This window comes from Ophidiomyces ophidiicola (assembly GCF_022830035.1).
Source record: "Ophidiomyces ophidiicola strain CBS 122913 chromosome Unknown scaffold_7, whole genome shotgun sequence".
NCBI lineage: Eukaryota > Fungi > Ascomycota > Eurotiomycetes > Onygenales > Onygenaceae > Ophidiomyces > Ophidiomyces ophidiicola.
This window is the reverse complement of record NW_026054647.1, coordinates 767,817-783,525: the sequence shown is the minus strand read 5'-3', so window position 1 is coordinate 783,525 and position 15,709 is coordinate 767,817. Positions and strand designations below refer to the sequence as shown.

General features: G+C 51.6%; 7 protein-coding genes across 7 annotated transcripts; 4 read left to right on the top strand and 3 right to left on the bottom strand.

The window, feature by feature from the left end:
- Window positions 1-193: 193 nt before the first annotated feature.
- LOZ57_002679 (uncharacterized protein) lies at window positions 194-919 on the top strand (the record flags this gene model as incomplete). Its single annotated transcript, XM_049251742.1, has 2 exons — window positions 194-460; window positions 518-919. Coding segments are annotated over 2 exons (669 nt in total), but the record flags the coding sequence as incomplete, so codon positions are not given.
- Window positions 920-1,077: 158 nt separating this feature from the next.
- On the bottom strand, window positions 1,078-1,863 carry LOZ57_002678 (uncharacterized protein; the record flags this gene model as incomplete). Its single annotated transcript, XM_049251741.1, has 2 exons — window positions 1,078-1,836; window positions 1,858-1,863. 2 exons carry the CDS (start codon window positions 1,861-1,863, stop codon window positions 1,078-1,080), a joined length of 765 nt encoding a protein of 254 aa, XP_049109546.1.
- A 907-nt stretch (window positions 1,864-2,770) lies between these two features.
- On the bottom strand, window positions 2,771-3,782 carry LOZ57_002677 (uncharacterized protein; the record flags this gene model as incomplete). Its single annotated transcript, XM_049251740.1, has 2 exons — window positions 2,771-3,393; window positions 3,467-3,782. The coding sequence occupies 2 exons, from the start codon at window positions 3,780-3,782 to the stop codon at window positions 2,771-2,773; spliced, it is 939 nt and encodes a 312-aa protein (XP_049109545.1).
- A 3,569-nt stretch (window positions 3,783-7,351) lies between these two features.
- On the top strand, window positions 7,352-7,863 carry LOZ57_002676 (uncharacterized protein; the record flags this gene model as incomplete). The annotated part of the gene is made up of 3 exons (XM_049251739.1): window positions 7,352-7,374; window positions 7,435-7,500; window positions 7,563-7,863. 3 exons carry the CDS (start codon window positions 7,352-7,354, stop codon window positions 7,861-7,863), a joined length of 390 nt encoding a protein of 129 aa, XP_049109544.1.
- A 147-nt stretch (window positions 7,864-8,010) lies between these two features.
- LOZ57_002675 (uncharacterized protein) lies at window positions 8,011-9,544 on the top strand (the record flags this gene model as incomplete). Its single annotated transcript, XM_049251738.1, has 3 exons — window positions 8,011-8,036; window positions 8,105-8,754; window positions 8,820-9,544. The coding sequence occupies 3 exons, from the start codon at window positions 8,011-8,013 to the stop codon at window positions 9,542-9,544; spliced, it is 1,401 nt and encodes a 466-aa protein (XP_049109543.1).
- Window positions 9,545-11,214: 1,670 nt separating this feature from the next.
- On the top strand, window positions 11,215-12,513 carry BTS1 (geranylgeranyl pyrophosphate synthetase; the record flags this gene model as incomplete). Its single annotated transcript, XM_049251737.1, has 3 exons — window positions 11,215-11,636; window positions 11,701-12,027; window positions 12,081-12,513. 3 exons carry the CDS (start codon window positions 11,215-11,217, stop codon window positions 12,511-12,513), a joined length of 1,182 nt encoding a protein of 393 aa, XP_049109542.1.
- Window positions 12,514-13,842: 1,329 nt separating this feature from the next.
- LOZ57_002673 (uncharacterized protein) lies at window positions 13,843-14,378 on the bottom strand (the record flags this gene model as incomplete). Its single annotated transcript, XM_049251736.1, has 2 exons — window positions 13,843-14,143; window positions 14,206-14,378. The coding sequence occupies 2 exons, from the start codon at window positions 14,376-14,378 to the stop codon at window positions 13,843-13,845; spliced, it is 474 nt and encodes a 157-aa protein (XP_049109541.1).
- Between the last annotated feature and the right edge of the window lie 1,331 nt (window positions 14,379-15,709).

Here is a 15,709-nt window from a genome sequence, read left to right as displayed (position 1 = left end):
CCTACCCCCCCGCCCCCCCCCCCCCCCCCCCCCCCCGCCCCGCCCTCTACATTGCCGCTCATCCCGCGGCCACGCGCCCGCCGCCCGCCACGCCCTCGCCGCACCCGCAGTCTCTCAAATGGATCGTAAGCCGTGGTCCCAATGCCAGCCTGGCCTCTTCACAGCAACTAACTAACTAACTGGCTTCTCCCAGGCCTACCTGAACTTCCACGCTATCCGCTATGATACCGTCCCGTCCTCCGCCTACGCCTCGCCAAACCTGGCCCTGCCCTTCCTGGTGCCCGCCGTAGACCCCAACACTACCACCGCCGCCGCCCCGCCCGTCGTCCTTGGAGAAGATATCGAAAAATGGGTGCTCAAGCGGACGGGCCAGCCGCAAAAGACCTCCGCCGCCCATAGCCATCGCCTGAGTCTCGCAACGTATTGCCCGCTTGTCGAGCATGCCATCCGGCGTGCCTGGGTATGCTTCTGCTCTCTTCTTCTCCCCAGCCTAGGCTGACAATATCCGCCGCTGCAGGTCCACGTCCTGTACCTGGAGGACGCGAACTTCGACTCCGTCGTGCGCCGGATCTACGTAGACCCGTGCAGCACCCACCCGCTCGTGCGCATGGCCATTGCCTCACAGCTCCGGCACGCCGCACGAGAGGAGCTCGACACCTTCTCGCGTTTCAGGGAGGTGGATTCGCTGCTGTCGGCCGCCAAGGACGCCTTCGAGGTGCTCTCCACCGTCCTGAAGGACCAGGCGTACTTCACCGGCACGGACACCCCGGGCATCTTGGACGCCAGTCTGTTTGCATATACCCATTTGATCCTGGACGAGTCGTTTGGCTGGAAGAGGAACCCGCTGAAAAAGTATTTGACGAAATACGAGAATCTTGTCCGACATCGCAACCGGATTCTTCAAGCCTATTTTGAATAAACTAAACGAGTGCGCAAACTAAACATGCTCTCGAACTTGCTAGGCGCTCTCTATTGTTTCATTCTATAAGACAAAATCTAAAAAAAAAAAATCAAAAACTAAAAATCCAAAATCTAGAACCAACGCCCCCGCTGATCCGCTAAGAAACGCGCTCCGTTTCACATCTTCCGAAAGCAGCAGGCATACCAGACATACACCCCGATCCATTTGGTCGCGCGCGGGCCCAGCACCGCCGCCAGCTCCTCGGACACCCGCGTCTCGCGCACCTCGGCCACGGGCTGCAGCCCCGCGGCCGCCGCGGCCGCCAGCGTCTGCGCCACCGTGTACGCATAGCAGCGCGTCGGGCGAATCTTCACGCCCGTGGCCGGCTGCACGAACCCGGCCTGGCTGACCGCGCTCATCTCCGCGTGCAGGTTCGTCACCAGCGCCACCCCGCCCGCCCGCAGCATCGCCGCCACCGCCCCGAAGAATCCCGCCAGCTCCACGTGCTCCAGCACCAGCGTCGATACCACCCCGTCCGCCCCCTGCGCCGCCGCCGGCGGCTCCGCTCCGCCCTCCGGCGCGATGTTGTATTCCAGAAAGGACACGCGGTCGCGTGTGTCGCCGGCTGCGGCGCCGCCGTTGGTGAAGTACTCCTCGACCTTGGTGCGGGCGACCGCCAGCATGCCGGTCGACGGCTCCAGGCCGAGGATCTGGGTTGGCGGCGTGTTGGCGGGGTCCTCCGGCGCTGGGGCTGTGGCGCGGAGAAGGGAGAGCGTGTTCCTGCCGGTCCCGCAGCCTAGGTCTACGATCTTTGTGGGGGTCTGTTGTTCTTGTTCATGTTGTTGCTCTTGCACTAAGGACAGGAATGCCGGGAGCAGCGTTTGCAATTCAAGCGTGTCGAGTCGCTGGAGGAAGTTGTTGTCTGTGTCGTAGACCTGCGCAGAAGTAATCAGTACGTACATGTGCGGGTGCTTGGGGAGGAACAAGAAGGAGTATTTACCTCCGCCCATTGGTCGTACGCGGAAATCGTCTCAAGGTACTGGATCTCTCGGGTCGGGGTCGGCATTGTTGCTGATGTAAATCAAAACTGTATTCCAACAGCCACTTAGCCAACTAGTCAATACTTCTTTTCTTTCTCCTGCTCCTTTCCCCTTGGATTGTACGTACAGTACGATCGATTTCTTTATCTCCCAGACAGACACACACAACAATGAAAGCAAAATAAAATCAAGCCAGCAGCATAGGGGACAACACGCTGATCAACGATGTATATATTTACACGGGGGCTTGATGATACCGTCCCTCGGATCATATATATACTAGCTCCTCAGAGCAAAGTGATGAGTCACGGCCCGTTTCTCGCGCCTCTCTCGGCGAACCCGTTTGCACACACCCACAGACCACACAGATCGCGCGACGGTGCTTTATATCCAGCGCCCGATTGTTCTACAGCAGAGAGGGAGAGCAATAAAAGAAACAGAGAAGTAACATATAAAATCGACCATATGATGCACTATTATGATGATGATGCGTTTTCTTTTGTTCTGCAGATTGTTTCGATTGCAAAATGGCCTCTCCGGGGGGACCAGTGTGGCACCAGCCAGAGTGCAAGTTTTTTGGGTCGAGGCTTGCTGTCGTGCAAACGCCGCGCCCGCGAAGTAGTTATTGGTTAGTTATAGGTATAGAAACGCCAACCCCCGTGGAACACCGACGCTGATCGCTGAGCCATTGAAAGAGAAAGACCACCATTTGAAAGAAAGAAAGAAAGAAATTTCAAAAATAGAAAGAAAAAAAAAACAAAAGAGATCAGAGAAGACAAGGAAAACAGGGGGGGCTGGGGTGGGAAACCCAGAGAGCAAGATCATCCGGTCAGTACACCGTGCCACCAAACGGTGCCGTTTCCTTTAAATCCTCCACGAGATCCTCGACGTTGCTCAGGTACTTGCCCAGCAGTGCCTGCTTTTCTTCCGTATTCTTCGTGTCGCGCGATACGTCGCGGCCACCGCCAGCAACGCCCGCATCGCTCACCCCGCTGGCCGCCCGCGCTCCTCCGCCGCCGCCGCCAGCGGCCACCTTATGCGGGCGGCCGGGGCTCGATGACGGCGAAATCGGCGTCTCGGGCATCAGGTAGAAGTACAGGAACTCGACGAGCTTCAGCTTGACCTCGCGGGAGGTGGAGCGGAGCTTGAACAGCGAGGTGATGGTGAGCAGGCCGTCGAGGTCCTCGAAGGTGCGGGTGTTGGCGGGGCTGTCGAGCAGCGCGGTGACCAGCGTGAGCAGCGTGGACGACTGGATGGCCGGGCAGTTGGCCGGCTCGAGCAGGTCCAGCAGCAGGTTCATGTAGATCTCGCGCGCGAACAGCGCGCGCGACGGCGGGTGCAGCAGCAGCACGCCCTGGATCAGGTCCAGCGCCGCGATGATGAGTAGGTCGTTGGCGCCGTTGCTGCCGCGGCCCAGCAGGTGTTCAAGACAGGAGATGAGGCGCAGCGCGACTGCGGTCGTGGTGTTAGCTGGGGGGGTGGCACCGGGTAAGAGGAGAGGCGGAGGAGGAAGAAACACACGTACCGTTCCATTGGAATCCTTCTTGAAGCTTGTAGAACTCCCTAAACGCCGGATCGTCGCAGAGTTCGCTCAGGGATTTCGGTGGAGCAGGCGTTGCCGCAGTATTACTCGCATTATTATGATTATGATTATTGTTGTTGCTGTTGTTGACCGACACTGTCGAGCGCCGCCGGTCTGCCGCCGAGGGCTTTGGAGCTCCCCCTCCTCGCGACAGACATATCTGCGCCAGCAGCCCCTCGACCTGCCGCAGCCCCTTGCGGATCTTTGTCTGGTCGTAGGACGACAAGTAGTCAAACGAGTGCGCCAGGAGGGCCTCCATCGTTGCGTCCCGTCGACACAGGTCCTTGTGGAAGCGGGGAGAGAGAGGGGGGCCGGTGAAAGGAGTGTGAATAATAATATGAATGCGTATGTCTTGTCTGTGTGGCGTGCAGAACGATGATTATTATTATTGTTCCGCCGGGGCGGAGGATTCGATTAGTTATTTATGAAGCGGCATTGCGCGCCCGCCCGCTGGCCGATGACGCCACACCCATCACAGCTGGTTGCCTAAATTAGGTAAATCCAAATACCCGCCCTCGCTGCCACGGCAACGGCTTATGTAACGCACCGTGCCCGCCTTGGGCGACTTCGCTCGACGAAGGTCAGTTTGGACTGTCATGAGGGGAGAAGCTATTATGTATGTATGCACGCAGTATTCTAATCTGACTTGAGTGTCTGGTGCTTAAATTTGAGACAATGACTCTATGGAGAGTGTCCCTCCGATCGATGCATTGTACATCAGTCGGAATTTCATTGACGACGATCATCGCTTGTCAAACTGTATCGCTGCGCATATCCTGAGCCTGCCGGATCTTCTGGACTCTTTTATTAAAGAATCATCTTTGCGATCGAGGGAAAAAGAAATTTCTACGAGAATTTCACTTCGAGGGAATTTTCTCGGAGGATATAACTAGCAAACTATCGGCGCCGTTTCGGAATAATAATATTATACAACGCATCCGGACATCCACAATCTAATCTCGCCTTCAAATATACCTCCCGCCGTTGGGTGGTTTTTCCCCACCCTATAACGGCCCTAAGATAATAATAATAATAATTCGTGCAAAGAAAGAAGGTAAAAATGGTGCATCGTCTCGCTAAACGCGAAGTCGGCAAGGAGACGCAATGCGGGTATCCTTTCGGGCGTCGCTTATTACGGCTGAATGCGGCACCTTCTTGACGAGACTCTGATTCTTCGCCTATCCGTCTCGGCGGGGGTTTCTCCAGACGCCGCCGGGGAATTTGTCTGGGTGGGGCCCCCATACCCCAGAGTCACAGCAGATATCCCGCAAATTGTAGAAAAAGGTGCTCCGGTGAGCGAGATGGAGTCGACGCAGAGCCTTCCTGGGAAAACGTCTAGGGTATGAAACACAATTTTTTGCGAGCAAACGTCATAACAGCAGGCCTAAGCCGCTCCGCATCGAAACACACCAGCAATTCGGAAATTCCCCGGCGTCAAAGTCTGAGGGATTTCTTTAAGGGCCTCCTTTCCGCTGTTTGTTGCTGCGTTTTCTTTCTGAAACTGCTCGTCTGGATAACTGCACAGCACAGCATAGACGCGTAGTACGGGCAAGATTCCAGGATGCCATGCGTAGTTTCAAACCCTAGAATAAGGCTGAATCTGGGATCTGCATTGCGTGCAGAGAGGGTGGGACTAATAGAAAAAGAATCCCTCAACGATCTCGTGCGCAGTTACCATACCTTTCCAGGACATGAATCACGGCTGGATCCGGATGGCCGAGTGGTCCAACTAGGGCGCCATCGAGGCTCCACGCCGAGTCGAGTGATCTCGACGCCTCGATCAAAGAGACGAGATGTAAGATAAAGAGAAAAAAAGAGAGGCAGACAACATAAGCCATCATGCACCTTGCTGACGCCTGTTTTGTTGGTGCTGGGTTCTTTGTGGGATTTTGATTCGGTCCACGCGCGCCCGGGCTACACCGCCGCAAACAATCAAACGGGGTACTGTAGGTGCAGATGTGCGAAGTATATGCATCATGAATATCAAAGCTTCGTCAGATCTTGATCCTCAGCAGATGAGTAAACCACACTTCCTCTGCGGACGCAGGACGTTGAAGCCCACGGCGGAAAGATTTTAAACCGCTTCCCCCCGGGCCGTTGGACGACCAAGGATTTGGAATGCCATGCATGCTACAGATCATCCATGGTAGCAGGGGGGTTGCATCGGGTGGGTCTTGTGGGTGACGCATGGACAACACACACCCTGGAGGAACGGTGGGATGCTAAACATATCAACGCCGTGGCATTTGTACCGCTCCCTGCAGTGCAACCGTCGATGAGCCTGCGAGCACGCAGTAGTACAACGGATGGGCCACGGCTCGATACTTACAGTTCGTTTCGTCTCTACGGGCTTGCATATACCCCAGGCCCAAGCTCATACAAAGAAGCCAGACCCAGGCAGAGGATACGAGCCTTCGACGGCCATGCCGAACGCAGAGCCAACCAGCCAGGCTAAGCATTATTCCTCCCCCGTCACGAGCACTCTTGCCTCCCCCATCAGCCGTGGGCTGGAGTCCACGCACCCCCGGCTGGAGGGAGCCCCAGACCCCATGCATGGAAAGGCTTTCGAATCTTCCATTTTGCGGCTTTTTCTTTCGCGTCTTGCTCGTCGGATGCGGGATATTTTGTTTTTCGTCCTGGCCGTGGTGCGACGGCTCTGCTGGCGGTTTTGCCGGCGTTCGCGGGCGCAACAAAGAAGCCTGTGGGGGAGGCTTGGCGCTGCGCCGGGGCCGGCGATCACGGTCTTGGCGGGAGGTGGCGGTACGGTAAGCGCGTTACCGTACCGCCAGGATCGCAGGGGGGAATTTCAGCCCGGCGGGCCAATCAGCGGCCGTAAACCGCGAAAAACAGCCAGTTAGATGGCGGCATGGCGATCAGCGCCGGGATGCAGCCAATGGCCCCGAAGAACACGGAGCAACCGCCGTCGTCATCCAAGGCGTGGACAACCCAGCTTGGGCGTCACCATCATGCGACGGACTGGCGGCTGCTCGAAGCTGCTCGAGGTAGTGGGAGGATGGCTGGGAGTGCTCCAGAGCGCAGCCTGGTACTAGACACTTTACAGCCTCCGTATAATCATGCCCAACACGCTGAAAGCGGCCGTCAAAGAAACCCGCAAAATGGCGCCCCGGGTGGGATGCAGATACATGCGTTTGGCTGGAGGAGAAAAAAGCTTCCACCCTGAGCATCTCAAATCAATGCCCGTTCCCTGCGCCTTGGCGACGACCACCCACCGCCACACCGAAAGTCACGATGGGTTTAAGCTCTCAAGCCCAGCTTGCCCAGCCGCTTCGCTGGGCGACGTTTCCGCGCCGTCTGGTGCTTATACAAGAGAAGAATTCGGGAACAAAGAAGCCCGGAGAGCGGCGGAGGCGTCTATGGCGGCTTGCCTGGCGACCCTCCCAAGTGTTGGTGTCGTGCCAGCTAGGGAGAGCCCTGCTGTTTTGTTTTGCCTCCAGCGCCGCAGAGGCCCTCCTCGTACTATACTAGCATGGTCAACTTGGTCGAGTGATTCGGGGGAAAGCCACAAAACATGCAGAGCCACGGTAGTCCTCCTTCCGGAGGGGTTCCACCCCTCTTTGATGGCCTTCCCAGAGTGCGCTCGAGTTTAAATCTGGTGAGTTTTCATGGCGGCAGGGATTCATGCGGGAGAAAGGCTGCATGCGCTTGGCCCCAGCCTACTTAATATATAGCTTTCCCCAAGCTGTTTCCGTGTTTCCCTGTTTTCTCCAGGTCTACTCATTTTTGCTTGCTTTCTGTCGAGGTGGACGGTGGTTGTCTCCTTTCTTTCTCGTCCTATCCCAACTGAGGCCGCCTGGACAGTAGCCCAACATGGCTGACAAGGGAGATGCTCGGTGTGTAGACACTCATGTGCGCCACCCAATACGTGTGTCCAAGCTAACCCCATGTCACAGCCATGACTCCATCGGCTTCGATCGCCGGGAGAGCGTCATGGCCATGTCCCAAAATCTCACTGGAGAGTGCGTGCGCCCGTCCCAATTGCTCTTGAATATACCAGTCTGGGCTTACCATAGATTCATAGAATTCGAAATCCTTTGTCTGATATCCCCCGTGAACAACTGCTTCAGGATGTCGACGACTTCGCCAACCAGCAAAACCTCACAGATATCCTCCCGCTGCTGCGCAAGGGAGCGTTGGTCGCCCAGAGCCCTGCCGACTTCGAGAACATTGCCGATCTGGACGAAGCGGACAGGGAAGCTTTGCGGAACGAAGTCGTTCATCGGTGGAGACACCCATGGGCTTTGTACTATACCATTCTTCTGAACTCCATTGCTGCTGCTATCCAGGGATGGGATCAAACTGGCATGTTGCGCCCAGATTAAGTGTTGCGTTGTATACTATGCTAATCGAAAGCAGGTTCCAACGGTGCCAATTTGTCATTCCCCCTGGAATTCGGTATTCCAGATTCGGGCTGCGCGATCGAAGCGGACTGTGACAGGAACGCTTGGATTGTAGGATTCGTCAATTCTATGCCATATATCTCAATTGCTCTCTTGTGAGTGTGCAATTGTTCCATAAAGATTGGTATTCATGAACTCGTCCTAATGACAATAATTTTCTTAGTGCTGGCTGGCTTTCTGACCCCATCAATGAAATCCTGGGTCGTCGTGGCACTATCTTCATTGCCGCAATTTTCAGTATTCTTGCGCCCATCGGATCCGGTCTTACACATACCTGGCCGCAGCTGGCGATTTGCCGTATCATGCTTGGTATTGGTATGGGCCTGAAAGAAGTCACTGTTCCGGTCTTCTCAGCAGAGAACACTCCCGCCAATATTCGTGGTGGTTTGGTCATGTCCTGGCAGGTATGGACGGCGTTTGGTATCTTCCTTGGAACTTGCGCCAATCTGGCTGTGGTCAACGTTGGAAAAATCACCTGGCGTTTGCAACTGGGCTCCGCCTTCATTCCAGCTGTTCCACTTGCTCTCGGCATCTTCTTCTGCCCCGAATCACCACGTTGGCTGCTTAAGAAGGGCAAATATCTCAAAGCGTACCAGTCATTGCTCCGCCTCCGAAACACTCCTCTCCAGGCAGCCAGAGATCTGTACTATATCCATGCGCAGCTTGTCCATGAGCAGGTTCTTCTCGAGGAATCTGGTGTCGCTAAGAATAATAACTTCTTCACCCGGTTTATTGAGCTGTTCACTATTCCCCGTGTTCGGCGTGCCACCCAGGCTTCCGGTATTGTTATGATTGCACAACAGATGTGTGGAAGTAAGTCATTTCTCTCCGTTAATGAAAAAAGTGAATAACCTTCTAATCTGGGTTTGATTAAACAGTCAACATTATTGCGTTTTATTCCGCGTCAATTTTTGAACAGGCCGGAGCCAGCAACATCGAAGCTCTGCTTGCCTCCTTTGGATTCGGATTGGTGAATTTCGTCTTCGCTTGGCCTGCGGTATGGACCATCGATACCTTCGGTCGACGAGGCCTGTTGATCTTCACATTCCCTCAAATGTTCTGGACCCTGCTGGCAGCCGGAATGTGCTTCTACATCCCAGAAAGCAACAAGGCACATCTCGGACTCATCGCCTTCTTCGTATACCTGTTTGCGGCCTTTTATTCTCCCGGTGAGGGTCCTGTGCCATTCACTTACTCTGCCGAGGTGTTCCCACTTTCACACCGTGAAGTTGGCATGTCCTGGGCTGTCGCGACCAACAACTTCTGGGCCTCTGTTCTTGCGCTTACCTTCAGACGGTTAATCCGTGCATTCACACCAACCGGTGCATTTTGTTTCTATGCTGGGCTCAACCTCATCGCGTTGGTGTTGATCTTCCTCTTCCTGCCCGAGACCAAACAGCGCACCCTGGAGGAACTCGACTACGTCTTCGCCGTCCCGACTCGCACTCACGCCAAGTACCAGCTCACCACGGTGCTTCCTTGGTGGTTCAAGAGATATATTTTGATGCGCAAGCATGCTGTGTGCCCGGAGTTGTATCATCTAGATGCTCCTGCTCAAGCAGAGCAGCTCAGGGAACGTCGCGTCGAGCAATCGAAGGCATGAGCGGCCTAGTCTTTTTTTTCTTTCGTGAAGTGAGGTTGAAATGACAAACTGTATATGTCTAGAATGAGTAACGTGTTGAAGATTACTTAGCAATTTTCAGTGTGATTCAAATATGCGGCACTGTGAAGTCACACTCTGTGCTGGCCCTATTTATTAATCGGCCCCTTACCCACAACTTTGGTAGTTGATACTTCGACGCGATTCTGTCTAGCAGGAAGGATCTATTGTTAGCCATGTAGAGTGTTATTTAGCTGCATTAATATTGCTAGTGGAGGACTAGTCACTGCTCTTTACCATTCGGGTTAAAAACACATGTTGGTGAACAGGCAGTTAGTCATTCGGCCCTTAAACTGCCCATGAAGCCTAAGCTGTAGTTCCAGCAGGGTAACACACCATAGGTCAAAGGACCTGCAGTTTGGTCAAAATCCGAAAAGAACCCGAAGGTGTTATGTTATTTTTATCACTATTGGTGGTAAAAGCACCTAACAGATACTTCTCAAATTAGGACAAGTTGAATTCTTGAATTGCTTCAAAATTCACCCCCATTATTCATCAGAATAGTCACTCATCTTGCTGATCTCCCTCTAGCTTTCAACACTCTCAAGTGTTTCTCTTGCTTTCTTAGATATTCGATGTACTGTATTGCTACCCAGCTCTCCTGGCCGCTTCATATGCCCACTTGACGTAACCATGTCATAAATTATTACAGTCCCTTTCACCGAATTTCCTAACTGTGAGCTGTGGAAGCTATCTATATTCGTATCAGTGGTGGCATTCAGACTTTCATAATCAGGAGCCCGCTTCTCGGAGCCCATTGCTGCAAAATCCTTGCCCGGGTTGAGAAGATTGGTTCTGAACAAACCTGGCCCGATTAAACACTTTGCAACCTCAGTACTTTCGTGAGGATGCAATGATCCGGGGAAGCTCAAGCCTCAAACCGGAAGAGGCCCTCGGGATCATCCATGTTCTCTGATACATGCTTGGATGCAGAGAGAAAAGAGAAGGTAAAAGTTGTTTTATGCGGAAAGAAGAACAGGCAATGCGTATATACTTGAGAAACTGAGTAGAGTATGTACCCACAGTAGACAGAGTTGTGGTAGTTCTCGTCTTTGCACCATACTTAAACCCAGAGCTTGTCCGGCAGGCTGCCTATCTCCGAAGCCATAGCCCCGTCTGACTACATATCGACCATCCTCGGCAGGACTCATTCATTCACGTTTGAGGCATTACCAACGGACCCCAGAGCAATACGAGACTAAAAGCTCATCGACATAGCCGCCCCAAACGGCTAGATGGCGGGACTGCGGGAGGCAGCGCCAAGAGCGCGTCAAAGCTTAACACGCGACGATGACGGCCCGGCATGTGACGACGGCGTGAGACTGTTTCTGCCTCAGTTCCTGTCGTCTTGGGCGTCTTGGAGCCACTACTCTCTTGAGATCTAGGCGTCGATATTCTTGTTTGTGGCGTTGCCATCTAATAATAATAATAACATAGAAGAACTTGTCTCTAGCCGAGCATTCGATCCCGCCCCCGCGACATCTGGCCCCGGAAACGCCCCAACGCCAGCAAGTTGCATCTTCCAAAGAGCTTGCCTTCTGGCCACGTTATCATATTCACCTCGAGTTTCTATTTTGTCTCGCCTGAACTGAAGTGTTTGAGCCTCCATCATCATGCCTGAACTCTCATCTCCCAACCCCATTCCTCCCCGCACGAGTTCCACTGGTGTCACGAATGGAGCCTCGACATGGAGCATCAACTTAAAGCCAGTCCCCGAAGAAGAATGGATATCCAGAAAGCCAACATCTCCTACCCAAAACGGGACTGCTCGAATATCGTCCCCAAAGTCCACAGGCGCCAGCAATACGGACGCCGCAACGATCTGTACGACAACCATGATAAGTAATATCGACGGGATGTGGTCTGCGGATAAAGAAAAGATTCTTTTGGGACCATACGAATATATGAGTCATCAGCCGGGCAAGGATATTCGCAGGCAGCTCATCGCAGCGTTCAACAGGTGGCTGCACGTGCCAGAGGAGAGTTTGACGATTATTTCCAAAGTGGTGCTTATGCTGCACACCGCATCGCTGTTGTATGTTGCCTTCCACGAGAGAGTTGGAGAGATACATCGGCTGACTGAGGGTTTCTTTGTTTAGAGTTGACGATGTCGAGGACTCATCTGTGCTCCGTCGCGGAGTACCCGTCGCCCATAATATTTTCGGGACTGCGCAAACCATTAACTCGGCGAATTATATATACTTTCTAGCTCTGGCTGAATTACAGAAGTTACATAATCCTGATGCAATAGGAATTTTTACAACAGAGCTTTTAAACCTTCATCGTGGGCAGGGCATGGATTTGTTCTGGAGAGACACCCTTACGTGTCCAAATGAAGAAGATTATTTGCAGATGGTGGGAAATAAGACAGGGGGGTTATTTAGACTGGCCATTAAGCTAATGCAGGCTGAAAGCAGCGTTACCGTGTAAGTTTTTCTAACCCGATTGCAGGTTTTTATGTCTAACAATCGTCGCTTAGTGACTGCATTCCCCTCGTTAACTTAATGGGTCTCATTTTTCAAATTTGCGACGACTATCTCAACCTCTCCAACCCAACATATAGCAAAAATAAGGGACTCTGTGAGGACCTGACGGAAGGCAAATTTTCTTTTCCTGTTATCCACTCCATCCGTTCACAACCAGATAATTTGCAGCTCATTAATATTTTAAAACAAAAGACACAGGATGAAGAAGTCAAGCGTTATGCCATCAATTATATGGAGAGCACTGGTAGTTTTGGATATACGAGGAAAACCATTTCACGATTGCGTGATAAAGCTCTGACCATGATTGACGAGCTTGAAAACACCATCAGCGGGCTTCAGGGCCCCTCTGGTGAAACGTCCGAAGGAAACGGAGCATTGGTGCGATCTATTTTGAACCGGATAGTTGAGCCAGCGCTCATGCCATGATGGGGAGGGAGTAGTGGCAGATATATTCGTTTTGTGTATGGGCTTTTTTCTCGAATCTGCATTGAGCATGGTCATCTGTCTTTGTATATACCCAGGACTCTTTCTGCTAAAGGGCTGGCGGCGTTGATTAGCATCTCCACGGATAATTTTAAGGACATTTGTGTCTATAATAGGCATTGTAGAGTGTACTACATCCTAGGGCACTGTACTCCGTACTTATGAGAATAAAGGCGTTTATAAGTTGTTGTTATTCATTATTTTTCATAGGCTCTTATGGAGTCATAGACTTTGAAGAGCCACTCTCCCTAATCTGGCTTAGTTACAGCATGGGTTATCCTTGATATCTGAGCTCCCACCACTCCATTCTGTTTAAGTCTCAAACTGTAGCATGTCCAGGGGGGGCCAAGATCTCTTATTTGACTTTTCATCAAATTCTCCTCTTAGATCATACCCCCTAGAGAAATTCTCACAAAACCTAGGTGTAGCTGGTATATCTAAACATGACAAGAACCAATAGAAAATCAGAACAAGATGTATAAGATCACACTAAGACTGACAAGCTCAGTCTATTAACTTAATCTAGCATATGCTTATGTAACTCCCATATCATCACCCACTCTAAACTTTTCTAGTTCCCAGCAGCCAATAACCTTGTCTCATAGAGAGAATCCTCTCCATCCAGAGAAGAGGCTTCTCTGTTGGTAAAATACCATTTGAGAATAGCAGGATTTGAACTCACGACCTTCTTTCCCAGATGGTTGTTCCCCAAAAACAATGAACCATGCCAGAAGGATTCCTGCAGACGTTTACCAACTACGCCATACACCCTCCCCGCGTTTATAAGTTAGTTAGTTACGTAAAACCTTGGCCTTGATTATGTCACTGCCAACATCAAAATCCTACTAACTAGCTACTGTTATTGGTCCGTACTCCGCACTTATCCATGGCTTAGGTGGAGAGCAGGCGCAGGGCGCAAATTTGGCCTCTTTTTGCCTACAGAATTGTGGGAGGAGCACTAGAGTGGAGTAGCAAAGAGTGGGCGGGCTTTGCTTGTATATACTTAGCACTCCATACGTACATATGTATATCATCTCCACACCCTCAGTAAACCTTACTCTTAATTGTTAAAATGAGTACGGAGTAGTTAAATGCAATGACACGCGTCGCTCTACAGCATGAAGATCTCCCACCAACCAGGATATCAAATTAATAAATATTCCAAAAATAGTAGTCCAAAGATCCCACCATCCATCCAGTAGTAGAACTCCTAACAAAGCCGAGTTATATCAAAATCTACTCCGCGGTATATTGCAGAGAGGGTCAAAAAGTTCACATAACAATACAGCAAGCTTTTTCCAACTTGCGCAAAATCTTTGGCAGTGCTTTAGCAACGACTTCCTCCACAACACCACCCCCTTGTTGCTGTTGGTGCTGGCCCCCATGTTGCTGTGGAGGCTTGTGGTGCTGCCCTTGTGGGGGCATGTCAGCTGGACCACCGGTCAGGTTGACATAGATCCTTCCAGCATTTTCCTCAGTGCGATATTGCAGGCCCAAATCGCGACAGACTTGCTCCACACGAGGTTTGATTTTTTGGATGTGGTTAACAGAGTGGTTACCCTTGCCCACGATACTTTATGAATCAAAGTAAGTCAATTTTGTCAGTAATACTTGTGTGAAGACAAAGGCACATACACATGAAGATGCGTTTGGCCATGCGCCCTAGCGTATTTAATTCTTTCTTCGAGGATATCCTCGGCTTCCTCTACGAATTGGCCATGAAGATCAATGGTGTCGTCCGGGACGCGACCATTTGAGTTGTTCTCGCGGAAGATGAATTCCGATGCTTGCTTGTTGTATTCCTCCATCTTACGACCGTGGGATTTGCCTTGCTCCGACAACTCTTTGGCCAGAGCGCCATCGCCCGAAGCGTAGGCTTGTTTGGACTAATTCCCGCAGTTATTGTCAGGACCTATGTACTACGTAAACAAGGGAAGGACGGGAAACAAACGCGTTCAAAGCAGGATCCGCGCTTGCTGGCCTCCTGCCTGGCCAAGTCTCTGAGGCGATCATATTCGGCCTCCGCGTCGTTGTTCTGTTCGTGGTTGAAGGCTGGTAGGCGCAAACCTGTTAGTCCCTAGCACCTGTAGGTAAGTAGTTGGAGGCCACTCACCCCTTGTGCCCAGGAATGACACATTATGCGACATGGCAATGGGCAGTAACACGGAGAATCTGCAGTCTCAAATCGCTTCTGGTCGACAGACCGTTTTTTCGCAACGAGATACTTCAAGCTGCCAGGGAGGCGACGTCGGTTGCCAAGTCATCCACTAAGTAACTAACTACGCACTAGTTACGTAACCGTACAAGGCTGCTCTACGACTCTACTCCGTACTCCGTGCTCCATATTATTGCGAAATGTTCAAGATTCGAGCTTCTTAGCGTAGCCTAGGGGTCACAAAACAAAAACCTGTTGGCTCTCTGTACAGAGTACGCCGTCATCAAAGGATCGCGTTTGAATGGCTGACTAATCACTTAAGTTGACTATTGGCACTTCGTTACAGAGTACGGAGTAGTGGAAAATTCCAGCCTAACTACAGAGTACTCCGTACTCCGTAACTACTTATCTTCTACGCAATGCTCACGACATCCACAGCATCAGCCCAGCACCAACATACACGATCAGTGCAATGTGAAAGGTTTGAATCTTGTTGCGTGTCGATTAATCTACTATTATCTAGAAATCTGCCTCCTTTCTTGAAAAATTCATGTGCGTGCGAACAAACCATTATTTTCTAATATTTATTAAAGTTCTCAGACAACATGAAATATGCTAATAATGGGTCCGGAGTATTAAGCGTCTTAGAACGGCTAGCTAGCCCTCTCGATTTTCGCCACTCTCTGGAAGGTGTTTTACCACATGCCTTCTGGATACTACTACCATCCGTGCCCCCTCTGTCAGCATAATGTGAATATTACGCAGCCTGACAGCTACCGAGTCTTGCCAGTGAATCAAAAGGCCGGTAGTCTTATAGAAGAAACTGTCAAACTGACATATGTCCATGTACTCAATGTTGGAGATTACTCTTTCACCCCATACTGCGGTTATCCCGGACCAAGTTACCTTGAAAGAGCATGGCTGTTGCACAAACCATGTCTCCGGCTTGTCAATGGCATTTCGATTATGAAGCTGTATCACTTG